General features: G+C 37.3%; 1 protein-coding gene across 3 annotated transcripts in view; it reads right to left on the minus strand.

The window, feature by feature from the left end:
* Nucleotides 1-5213: 5213 nt before the first annotated feature.
* The window catches only part of SLC25A12 (solute carrier family 25 member 12), a 180412-nt gene continuing 169004 nt past the window's right edge, over nt 5214-16621 (minus strand). For all 3 annotated transcript variants that reach the window (XM_012781934.2, XM_012781935.2, XM_012781937.3), the window contains exons 16-18: nt 14386-14544; nt 14179-14269; nt 5214-12523 (exon numbers count right to left, since the gene is read on the minus strand). In XM_012781934.2, coding sequence (XP_012637388.1) covers nt 12319-12523; nt 14179-14269; nt 14386-14544 — 455 coding nt within the window. In that variant the 3' untranslated portion in view covers nt 5214-12318. The remainder of the gene's footprint in view (nt 12524-14178; nt 14270-14385; nt 14545-16621) is intronic.

The raw sequence follows: 16621 nt of genomic DNA on the forward strand, positions 1-16621 counted from the left end.
CCCTTGGAAGTTACCCAAATGAGTTGAAATCATGTCTAACGAAAATCTACACATAGATTTATAACAGCTTTATTTGTAATTACCAAAACTTGGAAGCAACCAAGATGTCCTGCAGTAGGTGAGTGTAAAAGTAAACTGTAGTACATACAGACATTTGAATATTGTTCACTAAAAAGAAATGAGCTATCAAACCATAAAAAGACATAGAAGAAACTTAGTACTAAGTGAAAGAAGCCAATCTGAAAAGGCTACCTACCATATAATTCAAACTATATGACATTCTGGAAAGGGAAAAACTATTGGGAAGGTACAAAGATAAATAGTTGTCAGGAGTTGGGGAAGAGAGAGTGAGGAATAGGCAGAGAACAGAGTATTTTTAAGGCAGTGAAACTATTCTTTACCATGGTAGATACACATCATTATACCTTTGTCAAAACCTATAAAATGTACAACACCAAAAGTGAACCTTAATGTAAACTATGGAATTTGTGTGATAATGTGTCAATGCAGGATCGACAAATATTCAAATATACCACTGTGGTGTAGGATGTTGAAGGGGGAAAGGGCGTGCATGTTTGGGGACAGTGAAGAGTGGTATATGGGAACTCTGTACTTGCTGCTCAGTAGTGCTGTGAACCTAAAACTACTTTAAAAAAAGTTTATTTTTTAAAAAATCCTCCTACTTTTCATCCTGTGTTAAAATTTAAAAAAATGTATAAAGTTAAATGTGAGATTGCTTGGCCACATAACAAGACCCTGTCTCAATAAAATAAATAAAAATAATAAAATAAAATAAATGCCAGGCAAGGTGGTATGTGCCTGTAGTCGCAGCTACTAGAGAAGCTGAGGTAGGAGGATTGTTTGAGCCCAGGAGTTGGAAGTTGCAGTCAGCTATGATGATGCCACTGCACTTCAGCCTGGGTAACAGAAAGAGACCCTGTCTCTTAAAAAGCAAAATAAAAAGTTAAACGCACAGAAAAGGATTGGGAGAAATATTGCAAAGAGTTAATATCCAGATCATACAAAGAAAAAAAAATATAACTACTCTAATTAAAATTTAAAACGAGCAATTCAAAAGCACACAAATAAGAACCCTCATTCCTAGGAATATGGCAAGGTGGGTTATTTGTATCAGTTCTGAAAACTAAAATGCTGGACTTTTTAAAATATTCAAAATATTTTAAAATATTCAAAACACTGAAAATCTCAGAATACAGGAAAAAAATATAAATAAAAAAAATTATAAAGCAACAAACTAAGGAAAAGCCAAAACCCAGAGAAGTAAACTGAGCACTTAAGCAGCCTTTCCATTGACAGCTAATATCAAGTTTTCACAAATACTAAGATCGTGGTATTATCAGGCACAGGGAACATAAATTCAACTTTAATTTTAGAATATTATAGATTATTATATAATATTATAGATATTATATATTATGTAGATACTATTATTATATATAGATATAATATTATAAATTATTATTATATATAATATATATAGCACCTGGTGACTAGAAAAGAGTTCTTAGAAGAAATCATAAAATTTCCGCTTTCTTTTTTTAAAAAAAATCTAGGTAAATATTCATCTCAAGAAGTTAGAAAATGAATGGTAAAATAAGCCAAGCAAAAAGAAGAACACAGATAAGAACAGAAATTGAAATAGAAATACAAAAATAGCAACCAAGTGAAAAATCCATTCTTCGTAAAAACTATTGACCAATCTCTGCAAAGAATACAGAAAGAAAATATAATATCAGAAATGAAAACCATAGAAATAAAATGCTACAGACATTAAAAAATAAAATTTAAATACATTTTAAAATTTAGATAAAATGAACAAATTCCTAGAAAATTAAAATTTCCAATCCATAAAGGAATTTTTAAAACTCTAAGAATCCAAAGAACTGAAAGAAAAATGAAGAAATGTGAACAAAGTGTCAGACACTTGTGGAGCACCATCAAACATACCAATGTACACATAATTGGAGTTCCAGAAGTGGAAAGAAACCAAAAGGGTGGAGGGGATGGAAATTCATACTTAGGCACATATTATTTAAAAACAGAAAATTTTGAAAGCAGCAAGAGAAACATGACTTACCATATATAAGGGATATGATTAACAGCTGGTTTCTCATCAGAAACAATGATGCCAGAAGGTAAGAGGATAACATATTCAAAGTGCTGAAAGAAAAAAACTGTCATCCAAGAATTCTATATCCAGCAAAATTGTTATTCAAAAATGAAGATCAAATAATGACATTTCTTAAACAAATAATGACTGATAGTATTTGTTGCTAGCCGAACTGCCTTGCAAGAATTACTAAAGGAAGTCCTCTACTATCTGAAAATAAATAACAGTAGATGGATGGTATCTTAGACCATTTTATGCTGCTATAACAAAATACTTCAGACTGAGTAACTTACAATGAACAGAAATTTATTTGGCTCACAGTTCTGGAGACTGGGAAGTCTACGGGCATGAAGCTGGCCTTTGGTGAATGCCGTCGTGTTGCATCAGTCCATGAGAGAAGGTGGAAGGGCAAAAGTGAGAGCGAGAGCGCAAGAGGGATCTAAACTCACTTTTATAACAAATGTACTCTCACAATAACTAACCCATTGCTGCATTAACATTAATGTATCCATCAGGGCAGAGCCCTCATGACCTAATCACCTCTTCAAAGTCCCATCTGTTAGCACCGTCGCTTTGGGATTAAGTTTCCAACACATGAACTTTGGGAGATACATTCAAACCATAGCATTCAGCCCTTGCCACCCAAGTTTATGTCCTCACATGCAAAATGCATTCATTCCATCCCAATAATCCCAAAGTCAGCTCATTCTAGCATCAAAATCCAGAGTCTCATCTAAATAAGGTATGGGTGAGACTAAAGGCATAATTCATCCTGAGGCAAATTTCCCCCCAGTTGTGAGCCTGTGAAATTCAACAAGTTTTATCTACTTACAAAATACAAATGTGGGACAGGCATACAATAGACATTTTCATTCCAAAAGTGAGAAACAGAAAAGGGATAACTTATTCCAAGTAAGCTTGAAACCCAACAGGGAAAACAATATTAGGTCTTAAAGCTGGAAAATAATCTCTTTGACTTCATTTTCTGCATCCTGTGCACATTGGGGTGGAGATTGGGCCCCCAAGTCCTGAGGCAGCCCATCCCTATGACTTTGCTAGGCTTGATCCACCCAGCAGCTCTCATGGGTTGGAATCCTTCACCTGTAGCTTTCCCAGGCTGGAGTTGCGCACTGGTGACACTACAGTTCTGTAGTCTCTGAGGTGGCCTTGCTTCTATGGCATTGCCCTAAAGGTGACTTTCTGCAGTGGCTTTGACACCACATGCTCAGCATTGTCCTAGTGGGGACTCTCTGTGGTGGCTCTCCCCCTGTAACAAGTCTCCCCAGGCTCCCAGGCTGTCCACAATATCCTCTGAAATCTAGGTGGAGGCAACCATGGTACTATATAGCTGATACACTCTGCACACCTACAGAGTGAGCACCATGTGGACATTGCCACAGTTTATGGCTTGTCCCCTCTGGAGCTGCAGCAAAAGCCACATCTGGGCCCACTTGAGCCATGGCTGGGGTGGCTGAGGAGCACTGCACTAGGAAGTAGGAAGCAGAGTCCAAAGGCAATCCTGCATAGCAATGCTGAGATCTTACAGGAACTTTTCTGGAAACGTTATCCTCAAGGTCCGAGGTACCTCAGATTTCTCTCAAATGCTGTTGGGGCCATTCTCCCATTGTCTTAATGAATAGAATATGTTTTCCTTCTACCCATATTATTTCTTTAGCAAAAGATCACTTGGCCATATCATTAATATTCTCTCCTGAATGTTTTTTTTTATTCTTTAAATGTCTTGGCTGTGAGTTTTCCAAATCTTTCTATTCTGCTTCCCTTTTAATTATAAATTCCATCTTTAAATCATTCTCTTCTCTCATTTTACTGTAAGTGGCCAAAAGAAGCCATGCTGCACCTTCAATGCTTTGCTGGTTAGATATATCTGCCAGACATCCCAGTTCATTGCTCTTAAGTTCTGCCTTTGACGAAGTCCTAGGAAATGGATGCAATTCTGCCAAGTTCTTTGCAACTGTCTAAAAAGGACAGGCTTTACTCCTGTTTCCAATGTCTTGTTCCTCATTTCAATTTGAAACCTCATCAGAATGGCCTTTACTGTCCATATTTCTACCAACTTTTTGATCATAACCACTTAAGCAATCCCTAAGAAAACTGAAGATTTCCCTACAGTTCTTGTCTTTTTCTAAGACCTCACCAGAATTGCCCTTAATGCTTCATTCATGGCAATCTAGGTTTTTCTAGCCTGCTCCTCTAAATTTCTCCAGCCTCTACCCATTACCCAGTTCCAAAGTTGTTTCCACATTTTCAGGTATTTGTTATAGCAACAGCCCCACTTCTCAGGACCAATTTTATGTCTTAGTCTGTTTTGTACTGCTATAACAGAATAACACAGATTGAGTAATTTATAATGAACAGAAATTTCTTTGGCTTACAGTTCTGGAGGCTGTAAAGTCCAAGAGCATGGTACTGACATCTGGCAAGGGTCTTCATGCTCCATCATTCCATGGTGGATGATGGAAGGGCAAGACAGGGTGAGAGTGAGAGAGCAAGACAGGGGCCAAGCTTGTTTTGTTTTTTGTTTTTTTTTGAGACAGGGTCTTGCTCTGTTGCATTGGCTAGAGTGTAGTGGTGTCATCATAGTTCACTGCAACCTCAAACTCCTGGGCTCAAGCATTCCTCCTGCTTCAGCCTCTCAAGTAGCTGGAATTACAGATGTGTACCACCATACCTGGCTAATTTTTTCTATTGTATAGATGGGGTCTTGCTATGTTTCTCAAGCTAGTCTCAAACTCCTGTCTTCAAGTGATCCTCCCACTTCAGCCTCCCAAATTGCAGGGATTACAGGCATGAGCCACCATGCCTGGACTGAACTCACTTTTATAACAAACCCACTCTTGGCAATAACTAACCCACTCCCACAATAGCTACATTAATCCATCCATGAAAGCAGAGGCCTCATGACCTAATTACCTCTTAAAGGTCCCATATCTCAACACTGTTGCATTGGGGATTGAGTTTCCAACACAAAACTTTTGGAGACACATTCAAACCATAACAGATGGGCTCAAAGAAAAAATAAAAAGCACCTATAAAGGCAATTACATAGGTAAATATAAAAGACTGCAATACATGTTTTCTTTTTTCTTAATTGATTTAAAATACAACTGCAAGGAACATTTATAAAACTATGGAGTTATATAAAAATGTAATATACATGACTACAATAGCAAAAGAAGGAGAGGAAATGGTAGCTATATTAGAGCAAAGTTTTTATATTTTACTGGAATTAACATTAATCATAGGTAGATTGTGATAAATTAAGATATATATTATAATCCCTAGGGAAACCACTAAGAAAATAACTCTAAAAATAGTTTTAACAAAGGACTTGAAATAACATACTACAAAATATATATTTTTACACCAAAGAAGGCAGTAAAGAAGGAAGAAAGGAACAATAAAAAAGATATAGAAAACCAAACCCAACTACCAAAACTAGTGAGTTCAGCAAGGTTGCAAGATATAAATCAATATATTATTTTAAAAAATCAATTGTATGTCTGTATACTAACACTGAACAATGTGAAAATGAAGAAAACAATTCTATTAACAAAAATATAACATATTTAGGAATAAATATAACAAGTATCAGAGCTATACACTGAGAAAATCATTGCTGAAATTTTAAAAGATCTAAATAAGCAGAAAGATTCCAAGTTCATGGATTGCAATACTTAAGATTGTCAAGACAGCAATTTTTCCCAAAATGATCTATAGATTCAACAAAATCCATGTCAAAACACCAACTTGCTTTTTGGAAGAAATTCACAAGCTAATCCTAAAATTTAGATGGAAATGCAAAAGATTCAACATAACCAAAGCAATTTTGAAAAAGAAGAAAGTTTAAAAATTTACACTTCCCTATTTCAAAACTTAATATGAAGCTATAGTAATCAAGAGAGTGTTGTACTGGCATAAGTATAGTGATACAGATGAAATAGAAATGAGAGTCTAGAAATAAACCCTTACATGTATAGTCAATTCATTTTTTATAAAAGCACCAAGGGAAAAGGATAAAAGCACCATTGGGGAAAGGGTAGTCTTTTCAAGAATGGTGCTAATACAATTGGATATCCACATGCAAAAGATTAATTTAGACCCTTACTGCATACCATACAAAAAAAATTAACTCAAAATGGATAAAAGACCTAAATGTAAGAGCTAAAATATAAACATTTTCAAAGAAGACAGAAAATCTTCATATTAGTTTAAGCAAAGAGTTTTTAAATGACACCAAAGGCCTGATTGATAAAAGAAAAAAATGATAAACTAGACTTAATAAAAATTTACAACTTTTGTTCTTCAAAAGACACCATTAAGAAAACACTCTTGGAGAAAATATTTGCAAATCTGACATAGGACTCATATCCAGAATGTATAACAAACTCTAACAACTCAATATTAAAAAGACAAATTTCAATTTAAAAATAAAAGATTTGAGGAAACACAGATGTCTATAAGCACATGAAAACATGAACATCATTAGTTATTAGGGAAATGCAAATTAAAACCATCATGTGGTATTTCACACCCACTAAATAGCTATAAAAAAAGATAGACAATAAAGTATTGGTAAGAATGTGGAGAAACTGTAACACTCATCTGTTACTGATGGGACTATGAAATGACAAATTTTATTTTGGAGAGTGATGGAAATATACTAAAATTGGATTGTGCTGATGGTTACATAACTGAAAATAATACCTGAGTAAAGCCAGGTACAGTGGTTTACACCTGTAATCAAAAAGCTTTGGGAGGCCAGGTGTGGTGGCTCACGCCTGTAATCCTAGCACTCTGGGAGGCTGAGGTGGGTGGATTGCTTGAGGTCAGGAGTTCAACACCAGCCTCCTGAGTAAGAGCAAGACCCTGTCTCTACTATAAAAATAGAAAGAAATTAATTGGCCAACTAATATATACAGAAAAAATTAGCTGGGCATGGTGGTGCATGCCTGTAGTCCCAGCTACTCAGGAGGCTGAGGCAGAAGAATCGCTTGAGCCCAGGAGTTTGAGGTTGCTGTGAGCTAGGCTGATGCCACGGGACTCACTCTAGCCTGGGCAACAAAGCAAGACTCTGTGTCAAAAAAAAAAAAAAAAAAAAAAAAGCTTTGGGGGACCAACACAAGAACATAGCTTGAGGCTAGGAGTTTGAGACTAGCTTGGGCAACATAGCAAGACCTCTGTCTCTACCAAAAAAACACCCAGGAATGGTGGTGCATGCCTATAGTCCTAGCTACTTAGGAGGCTGAGGCAGGAGGATCACTTGAGCCCAGCAGTTCAAGGATACAGTGAGCTACAATCAGTGTACTGTACTCCAGCCTGGGCAACAGAATAAGACCCTATCTTTTGAAAAAAAAAAAAAAAAAAAAAAAAAAGAATACCTAAGTAAAGCTGTTAAAAAGCAAACTTTACTGCTAGACTAACTTCCAGTTTATAGTACTGGAACAAGTTAGACAATACCAGGAGGAAACAATCAGATAAACAATGTGAGGCATGCTATAAGACAACTGGATCAAAATGTTATGAAAAACTAACAAAAAAGAGAATGAAGATGTTCAACCACCAAGCATAATGCATCAATTTTGATTAGGTCTTGGATCAGAAAGACATTTTTGGAGTAGTCAGGGAAGTTTGAATTTAGACAGAATATCAGAAATATTATGCTGTTATTAATGATTTTTTATTTGTGATAACTGTATTGTTCAGTTGGCGAATGTCCTCATTCTTCAGAGATGTATACTGAAATAGTTAGGCATGAAGTACCATGGTGTCTGCAATTTATTCTCAAATGCTTAAGCAAAAGTAAATGTATTTATATAAATAAAGATAAAATAAATATGGAAAAATGTAAAAAACTGAATGTAGGTAAAGGGTATTGAAAGAATTCATTTTACCTCTTCAAACTTTTCTGTAGGTTTGAAATTTTTGAAAATAAAAGGGAGGGGGAAATTTGATTATATTCCTACATAGCAGAAATGACATTATAAAAAATATATAATTTATAATAGCATCCAAATATATGATATACCTAAGAATATATATAACAAAAAATGTACAAGACCTCTTTGGTGATTATAAAATTTTATTGACATTAAAGACTTAAATAAATATATATCATGTTCATGGACTGAAAGTCCCACTACAATGATATAAATTCTCCCAAAGTGGTTTATAGATTCATTGCCACTCCAATCAAAATTTCATTGTGTTTGGTTTTTTTGTTTATTTGTGGGGGGGAACATAAGGTGTTTCTAAAATGTATATAGAAGAGCAAAGAACCAATAAGAGTCACAAGCTATTGATGAACAACAGAGTGAAAAGACTTGCTATACATACATCAAAACTTTTTTTAAAAGAGTAACGAGAAGAGTTATATTGGCACAAGACCAATATAAAAACTGAAGAGCCTAGAAAAGATCTTTGCATATCTTGACAGTTAATATACAACAGAGAAGGCACTTTGGAGCAATAGGGAAAGGAAGGTCTTTTCAACGAACAGTGCTGGTACAAAAGACTAGCCATGAAGAAACAAAGGAGTTACCTCATACTGCATGGGGAAGACAGTTCCAAGTGGGATGCAACCTCAACGTGAAAGGCAAAACTACAAAGTATATAACAAGAAAATATTAACTATATTTTTAACCTAGAGAGAATAATTTTTAAAAAAAATACAGAATGAGCTAACCACAAGGGAAAACTATTGATATATTTGAAGATACTAAAATTAAAATGTTAATAGATCAAAAACATTGTGAAAAGACAAGCCACAAAGTGGGAAAAGATATTGCAACACAACTCATAAAGAGCAGTATCCAGAATATATTTTAAAAACCCCAACAAATTAATAAGAAAAATAGGCAAAAGACTTTAACACATACTTCATTCACCAAAGATGAAATCCAAATGGCCAATAAACATATGAAAACTGTTCAGCCTCATTTGATATAAGGAAAATACTAATTAAAACCACAGTGACACCACTGGTGTCACACCAGTGTGACACCACTCTATATCTACCAATTTTTTTTTTTTTTTGGAATCCATATACCCTGACAGAAATATAAGTCAGCTTAAGAATCTTTGGAAAACAGTTTGGCATGATCTCCAGATACATATTCAAAATATCCACAGCAGCACTGTTTGTAATATTCCTAACTTGGAAAAAACCCATATGTTCACCAATAGTAAAATGAAAAGTAAATTGTAATATAGTCATATAATGGAATAAACTATGCTACATACAATGGTATGACAATTCTCATAAACATAATATTTAGCAAAAGAAACAAGTCTCAAAAGTATATAATTTGATTCATATAAATTTCAAAACCAGACACTAAATATAGTTTTAGGGATGAATACATGGGAGGTAAACCTACGAAGAAAAGCAAAGAAATGAAGAGAGTAGGGATGGTGTTGAAAGGGTGAGAGAGGATTGTAATCACATTAAGATTATTTAAAATAAATATATGTATGTGGGTGTCTGTGCACACATGCGTATGTACATGTTTCATGTACTTTCTATATATTCCACAATAAGAAAATATACAAATGGCCAGGCGTGGTGGCACATGCCTATAGTCCCAGCAACTTAGGAGGCTGAGGCAGGAGGATCATTTGAGGAAAGGAGTTTGAGACCAGGTTAGGCAACACAGCAAGACTCCATCTCTAAAAAAATTATTTTTAAATTAGCTGGGTGTGGCGGCACATGCCTGTAGTCCCAGCTACTTGGGAAGCTGAGGCAGGAGGATCGCTTGAGCCCAGGAGTTTGAAGATACAGTGAGTTATGATCGTGTGGTGCCACTCCACTCCAACCTAGGCAACAAAGAGAGACCCTGTCTCTAAAAACCAAAATAAAATAAAATGAAGTGAAAAAAAGAAAATATACATATGACCATTAAATAGGAAAACATTCAACCCCACTAGTAATTAGAAAAATAAAGCTAAAACAACAGTGATCACCTATGATGACTTGCCTAAAATGTAGAAGACTGATAATATACATTTTTGCTGAGGTTGCAAAGAAATAGGCATTCTCATATGCTGTCATCAGGAAAGTAAAGTAATAAAGCCTATTTTGAAGAATAATGTAGCAATATGCATAAAAATGTAAAACATATATTGTATAAATTTTCAATTTCAATTCTAAATATCTATCCTAATATTAGCACATGCACTCAAGGTATGCATACAAAGACATTTACCATTCACTACAGCATTGTTTGTGATAGTGAAAAAATGAATACAATAAGGGAAGATTTATGAAAAGTATCATAACCCATAAAGTGAAATACTATGCAGCTGTTAAAAATAAATCTTTATAAACTGACATGGAAAGATCTCAAAGATATATTAAATGAACAAAACCAAGTCAAAGAATGACACATATATCACATGAACTTGGTTTTAAAATATAAATATGAACATATATAGATGTATGAAAAACAGACTACAAACTCATACTCTAACCTGTTAGCTGTGATCACCTCTGGGCCAGCAAGTGGTGGGGGGAGGAGGGTAAACAGGGCACTTTTCCATCTTATTCTAGATACATATACATTATATGTATTTTTTATAATCACGTTATCTGTGGACTACTTATACATTTTTAACAAGTGGTAATAGCAAAACAACTGTATTGTTGTTCAATTCTGATGAGACCAATCTAATACATTTGGCAACGACTTGCTTTCAGAGCTAATTCTTTTGTTCCTGGAGGGCCTTGAGAGAGCCTATAGGTGTGGTTACAGGGCTGTCAGCCATCAATTGATGAGCACTGTGTAGGAGACTAAGTGACTTGGTCCATCTCCAGGCTCGCCCCTTGAAAATATATGCATACATTCTCATATCCCAGCTCATTGGCAATAGCAATAGTGTCTTCTCAGAGCACTTTGCTAAAGTAAATAAATTCTGATGCCACACATCAAATCACTTTCATAGCAAAGTGTAGATGTGGCTGTCAAGATGCATGTTTAGATCCAAATTAGTAATCACACTCTTGGTGAGTGACTTTTAGAATAAACAGTTTGCATTTGGATTCCTAAGTAACAACCTAGACCCCACTAAATCACCATACAGAGCTTTTCTTCTCTTTCTTTTTTCCTCCCCTCATTCTACCCTAGCCTTTTCCAAACCAAACTGTCTATTTCCTATAAAGGTGAGAGAGAGGACAGACCTGATCATAAGTTATTCGGAATCAGTAGTGAATCAGAACAAAAAACACTATCAGTATATTTATGAAGAAAAATCCAACTACATGCATACATTTTGGTGTGCATTTTATTTTTGATTGGAATCATATCCACATGAAGGAAAACTGCCAAAGTATCCTTTACTCTTTTGAAAGCTCGGCTTTTGCCTTGCTATGTTCAAAGAAAAGCAAAACTAAGCCAATAATACCGGAGACATCCCTGTTTCCATACGCACACTGACAGGAGAGGAGCTGTCTAGGAAATGCTTTTTGATTGATGAACAGAGGAGGATCTACACACATGTTAAATACAAATGGAAACACATCAGCACACGCAAGTCATTAGCCTGGTCCTCTGGCATCCACTGGCATGCATCTTTCCAGAGTATCACTTATTCAACGGTCTCAGCACTATGTCTCATTATGCCTTTTATCAGCAAATACCTTTTTATTCCAGAATGGAAAACAAACTAGGAATTAAATACATCCAATATTGATGCTTTATTTCCATAAGTCACCAATAAGAGAATGAATTTAATTTTAATACATTTATTCTGTGACTCTTAATAAAACACTTTCAAAACATTCTGTACATTTCAAGCCACTCGGAACTGCATTACATTTCTACAAATGTGATCTGTTGGGATGAGGTGCCAAGATGTCTCTGTACAAAGATGTACAATATGTACAGTAGTCACTGTAAGTGCAAGCTGTGCAAAGCAGAGTCTAGGACACTAATTCATGCCAAGGCTTAGAAAAACATTTCAACACATAAGACTAAAGCTTGAAATTGCGTTGTGGTTTTTTCCCCTGGGCAAATGATTACTTTATAAACAAATATATGTATATGTCATATAGAAAGAATAGTTTGACTCCTCCACTCAGTCAGCACCATGCAGCTGACTGGATACGTTACAGGGCTGCTCTCCTAGGCCTCTCTCTTCAGGGCACCTTTTTGCCACACTCAACAACCATCTCATCACTGAGCCGCTGCTGCTGCTGCCGCCTTTGGCTGAACCACAGCAATACTAGGAGATTTAAATTTGGGGAGATAAAGGCCAAACTTGTTTTCGATGCCAGCAAAAGTGGCTGTGGCAAGTCTGTATCCGCCGATGTGATCAGGATTGGCAGGAGGAAGGTCTGCAATGCGGGACTTAGGTGTTGGTTCTGAGCCAGAGGGTTTGCTGTTGACGGGAAAAAGCCAATGGTTAGTGTGCTTGAGACTGATGAGGGTAGCTTACAACTGAGTATTTTCAGTCTGATGCCTGTGCCACAAAGAAGAGCATCTGTCTCAAACACTCCATGTCATCTATGCTGCATTAGTCAGGATTTATAGCTTTGAAAACAACACACTTACATATTTAATTTAGAAGAGGAATGACCTCTATTTCAATGCTTATAGACATATGTAAACAAATCCATAGAAAAAAAGGTCATCGAATATTAAGACTCTCTGGGAAGTAAACTTATGGATGATTTTTTCTTTTATACTTTTTTATTTTCTAAATTTTCTGCACTAAGCATACATGAACATAATAATAAAAAGTCTACATTTTTCTTTTATTTTGACATAGTTTTAAAAGTTAACTTTTTTTTTTTTTTTTTTTTGAGACAGAGTCTCGCTTTGTTGCCCAGGCTAGAGTGAGTGCCGTGGCGTCAGCCTAGCTCACAGCAACCTCAAACTCCTGGGCTCGAGTGATCCTTCTGCCTCAGCCTCCCGGGTAGCTGGGACTACAGGCATGCGCCACCATGCCCGGCTAATTTTTTATATATATATCAGTTGGCCAATTAATTTCTTTCTATTTATAGTAGAGACGGGGTCTCGCTCTTGCTCAGGCTGGTTTTGAACTCCTGACCTTGAGCAATCCGCCCGCCTCGGCCTCCCAAGAGCTAGGATTACAGGCGTGAGCCACAGCGCCCGGCCAAAAGTTAACTTTTTAAATAATAGACTCATAAAAGTTATCACTAAAATTATTTAAAGAGAAATAGATTCAGTTTTTACTTTTACAGAATGTTAAAGCATAGAAAAGCCTGAACCTTAACATCTCTACAACGGAATAGTAAGCCTGCTGCCGTTCTCACTTTCTTTGTATAGGTCCCTCCACTCCCTGGTTCAACACCTAATTCCCTACTTGGCCTTGAGCAGGAGAGGGGTTTTCAGGTTTACCAAGTAAGGACTCAGAAATAGTACTTGGTCTTCTGAAAAGTTGATAATTGCTTGCTTTGGGTACAACTTTCCACCCAGAAAATTCAATAAGTAATTCTTCTTCTCCACGGCATGAGGTTCAAGAGATAAGCTCCACTAAACCCAATTTCTGGCCTACACCCACCAGTGATAATGTTCATGGGCATAATCTCTCTTTCAACCTAAGGTTTTTTCTAATAAATTAAGTCTAAGAACATCATACCTATCTAATAACAAATTGTGGTAAGTAATGAAATATCAGAGGTGCAAAAGGACTTGGGTCTGTGAAGTGTTGCTAGTACATGTTTACAATACTTCTGGTGAAAAGGCCATATAATAAAATTCACACAATAATAACCTAACTCCATGAAGCTTGGTATTTGCTTACATGAAAAAAGACAATCACATAGCATTTTAATTACTGCCTCCCTAAACTTCCCCCAAATAGCTGATTAATGTTGTGTATGATGTCACTCTGTCAAGGTCTTGCTCCCCGAACACTGAAGCTTAAGGCCACTGTTTTAAATGTATTGGTCTTAAATGATTCTCCCTTGTCAGTTTTCTATAAGTTTCAAAAATATCTTTGTAGACAGAACAAACATTCATTTTGGTTTTAGTGATTTCTTTGTAAAAGAGTTGAACAGTTCCACTTACAGGCCTCCAAAGTCAATGTAAAACCACCGCTGGAGAAGTTCATAGGTGACCAAGGTAACACCGAACTGGGGAGAGGATCGAAATACTCGAGCTAAAAAAGAGAGGCAGGGGTGGGGGAGAAAAAACAGATGACTGTGGTAAAGACAATCACTGAGTGACAGGGAGCAGCACAGGAAAGCCAGCCATTCTGCACGGTCCAGCCCCTACCTGCTGTCCCTTTCCAAAACGCTGAGGGCCCTTCTTCCCGGAGTATCTTCCTAAAACAGTCGATGACACCACTGTATGTCGTCTGGCCAGCACGGGCAGCCACTTGCAATCTTGTCTTGATGACATCAGCAGGGGTCACCAGAGATGCAGCAGGCACACCTTTCAGGAGAAAGCCACAGTTGAGTTCATCCAAAGGTCCTTATGAAAGACAGAAATACCGCTAACATCTAACAGCACAACCTGCAGCTTGGACACCTGCGGGCAACGCCGAACTCCTTAAATAGATATCTGGGCACTAATGGGCAAAGGGATCTAGAAGCCTGCTTCAGTGTGATCAGGGCAAAATTACTTTTTCTTTTTGAATTAAAAAAAGGAAAAAAATCTCTGTATCTTATGATCCCAAATAACCATGAGAGGGAAAAAATGCATTAATATTTAATGGGACAATCCCCAAGTGTTCCCATTCAGTTTCAATTATTTTGCCTCCTTTTTTTTTTATCTTAAATGAGTTTTTTATTTATAATAAATAATAGGATAATGTTAATTTAATGGGTTGCTAAATGTATCAGACACCAAACTACTGTGGTTTTTTTGGCTGATTCTTGTCAACCATACAGTTCAAGGTGAGTATCAATACTCATAACCACTCACCTGTTAGAGGGGCTAACGTGAGAGTTGACTGTGTCCCCTTTCAGACGTTATTACATGACAGAAGTCACTACAAGGAAGTGGCAGGAGGCCAGGAACCAGTTAAGGAGCAACAGGGGGGCTGATCACTGCAAGGCAGCCTCCTCCAGCCAGAGCCTGAGCTTCTGGGGTCACGCTGAGATTGATCAGCCCCAGGACAGAAGATGGATTTCACAACCACACCTTTTACTTATGAAACAAAACAGGAACAAAGGAGCAACACAATGTCCCCAGGGGGAAGAAATTCAATTTGGCCTAATATCACTGTGTCATCACTAGGTAGATGGAGCTGGCGGCCTCGTGGGGGGCTCTGTTAGAGAACGATGCAAATACCTCCCTTGGCACAGCCGCCCACCCTATTCAGATGAAACTAGGTAAATTGCCTGCCTTTGGAGGCAGAATTCTGAATGCTCCCAGTGCCTGCCAGCAAAGCTTTACTGGTAAAAATTAGAAAAATTCATCTCATTCTGAAAACTGCCATCAAATGTCTGTGGGGAAGAAGTTGGTGCTGACAGTTCCATGGAAATGTTTACTCGGCTCCATCAACCACTGGCAAAATGCCTGTCCACGATTAGAGTGTTCTTCTCTGGCTGTTTTTTGCTGCTGATTGGAAAGCACAGGGGAAAGCACAGAGGGAAATACTGGCTCCCACTTAAAAGTGGGAGACTAGTAAGTACCAGGAAAGGGCTGATATGAACACTCGTACCACAACCAAATAGGAACCTTTACTGGCCTTTAAACATACAACTGACTGAAATTACAAGTGCTATAAGACAAGGGATTTGCTGGACCCCAAATAAGGGCTCTAAGCTCTGTCATCACAAGCAAGAACAACAACACGGTCCATCCCAACACCCTTGAACAGAGGGCTCCTGCCACACCAGGAAGTGCTCAGGCCAGCCTACTGTTCAGCCAGGGCCGCAAGAGGAGAATAAACCCAACAAAAGCAGGGGCCAAACAGTGAACGTGAGCCCGCTGGTCAGAACCACACTGAGCTCTGGACAGCTCATTACTGGTTGTGCAGAGAGTAAATGTGCGCCCTTTCCTTCCTCTGTCATATCTGAGTGTTGGTGCAGCCATGGTCACCAGTTTCCCCTTCTAGTCTAAGTCAGCTCCTTCATAGCTAAAGAGTAAGACTATACCTGTGAGATCAGAAGGAAGCATCTTATTCCTTGCTGCATTTGTTAGAGTCCTCTTTCATATGGAATCTCTTCTCTGCTTAATTTGGTATCTTAGACTAGATGAAGGTTTTCATTCATTCCACTGACATACATACATACAATTATTTATTTAGGGACAAAGTCTCACTCTGTTGCCCGGGCTAGAGTGCCCTGGCATCAGCCTAGCTCACAGCAACCTCAAACTCCTGGGCTCAGGCAATCCTTTTGCCTCAGCTTCCCGAGTAGCTGGGACTATAGGCATGTGCCACCATGCCCGGCTAATTTTTTCTATATATTTTTAGTTAGCCAATTAATTTCTTTCTATTTTTTTTTTTTTTTTTAGTAGAGATGGGGTCTTGCTCTTGCTCAGACTGGTTTTGAACTCCTGA

The sequence above is a fragment of the Microcebus murinus genome, chromosome 8, assembly GCF_040939455.1.
Source record: "Microcebus murinus isolate Inina chromosome 8, M.murinus_Inina_mat1.0, whole genome shotgun sequence".
Lineage (NCBI taxonomy): Eukaryota > Metazoa > Chordata > Mammalia > Primates > Cheirogaleidae > Microcebus > Microcebus murinus.